Source organism: Sinocyclocheilus grahami, unplaced genomic scaffold (assembly GCF_001515645.1).
Source record: "Sinocyclocheilus grahami isolate Dianchi unplaced genomic scaffold, SAMN03320097.WGS_v1.1 scaffold12443.1, whole genome shotgun sequence".
NCBI lineage: Eukaryota > Metazoa > Chordata > Actinopteri > Cypriniformes > Cyprinidae > Sinocyclocheilus > Sinocyclocheilus grahami.
In genome coordinates this window covers 4,923-5,991 of record NW_015514421.1, presented here as the reverse complement: position 1 = coordinate 5,991, position 1,069 = coordinate 4,923, and the positions used below count along the sequence as shown (strand labels likewise).

Sequence of the window (1,069 nt, the reverse complement as noted above, 5' to 3'; positions counted from 1 at the left end):
AATACACGCTAAATAAAATGTACGAACTACAAATCCCATGAACCCTTGCGCGTCTACGCCACTGCATCATCAGAACGAGCGGGAGGAAGCAACTGGGTGCAACAGAAATACTTCTGCACCCAGAAAATCACATCAAACACCACCTGTAAGTACAAACTCAATATTCATCCGCGAAGTTTATTCCAGAAACTAGTGTCTAGTGTCTAGTAAATAGGCTGCGTCACTTAAAACGTGCTTTGCGTGCTGATCATGTGTCACTGTGTATGAATATGAAAACACGTTTATATAGAGACGCGTACATTTATGTAAACAAACGCTTCACTTAAGGGGTGACCAGTGGTTACACTATTAATAAGAATATTTAACGTTTTAACATGTAAAGTATGTTTACATGGGATTCATGTATGAGTGAAGTTTAATTAATGTTAATAAAAATATTTTAAATGACATTTACATTGTTAATAATAGTAAATGTAACATGAAAAGTGATAATGTTAGTCAAAATGTAGTGGGTTTGATGTGAGTCAAATGTTATCTGTATAATTCACATGAACTTTTCTTTGTCTGTTTAGCAGCAGAGTTAAAATCATGTTACACTCTTGTGTGTTCCTGTGTTTTCTTCAGTTGGGGTCAAGATGGCATCAGATGCTGTGGCAGATCTCGCCGACTCATTGGCCAAAACTCAAGTCGACGAGGGCGAGCTCAGTTATAAAGGACAAGGCCTTAAACTGGACAACGCTCAGTCTGGTGAGCTGCCGGTGATCTCCTGGTTTCACACGCTTGTGCATCTTTATGAAAGAGTAACAGAGGTGATGTTGTGTGGTGTGCAGTGGAGGAGATGGTGAAGGCGATCGAGGAGTTTGACGGGCTGCTTGCGCTCAGACTGGAGGGGAACACCATCGGCGTGGAGGCAGCGCAGACCATCGCTAAAGCCCTGGAGAAGAAGAGCGACCTGCAGGTGCATATGCCAGATCATCTCGACTTCTTTCATTTATACCTAAACCCTAAACACATCAGTAGTTGATAACCACTGATAAGCTACTACTAAATATTGTAGAAACTTAATTTT

At 41.0% G+C, this 1,069-nt stretch overlaps 1 protein-coding gene across 1 annotated transcript in view; it reads left to right on the top strand.

Moving 5' to 3' along the window:
* Positions 1-58: 58 nt before the first annotated feature.
* The window catches only part of LOC107578872 (ran GTPase-activating protein 1-like), a gene marked incomplete at its 3' end in the record, with an annotated part of 5,927 nt that continues 4,916 nt past the window's right edge, over positions 59-1,069 (top strand). The window contains exons 1-3 of the mRNA XM_016264777.1: positions 59-145; positions 625-747; positions 831-958. Of these exons, the coding sequence (XP_016120263.1) occupies positions 636-747; positions 831-958 (240 nt within the window). The remainder of the gene's footprint in view (positions 146-624; positions 748-830; positions 959-1,069) is intronic.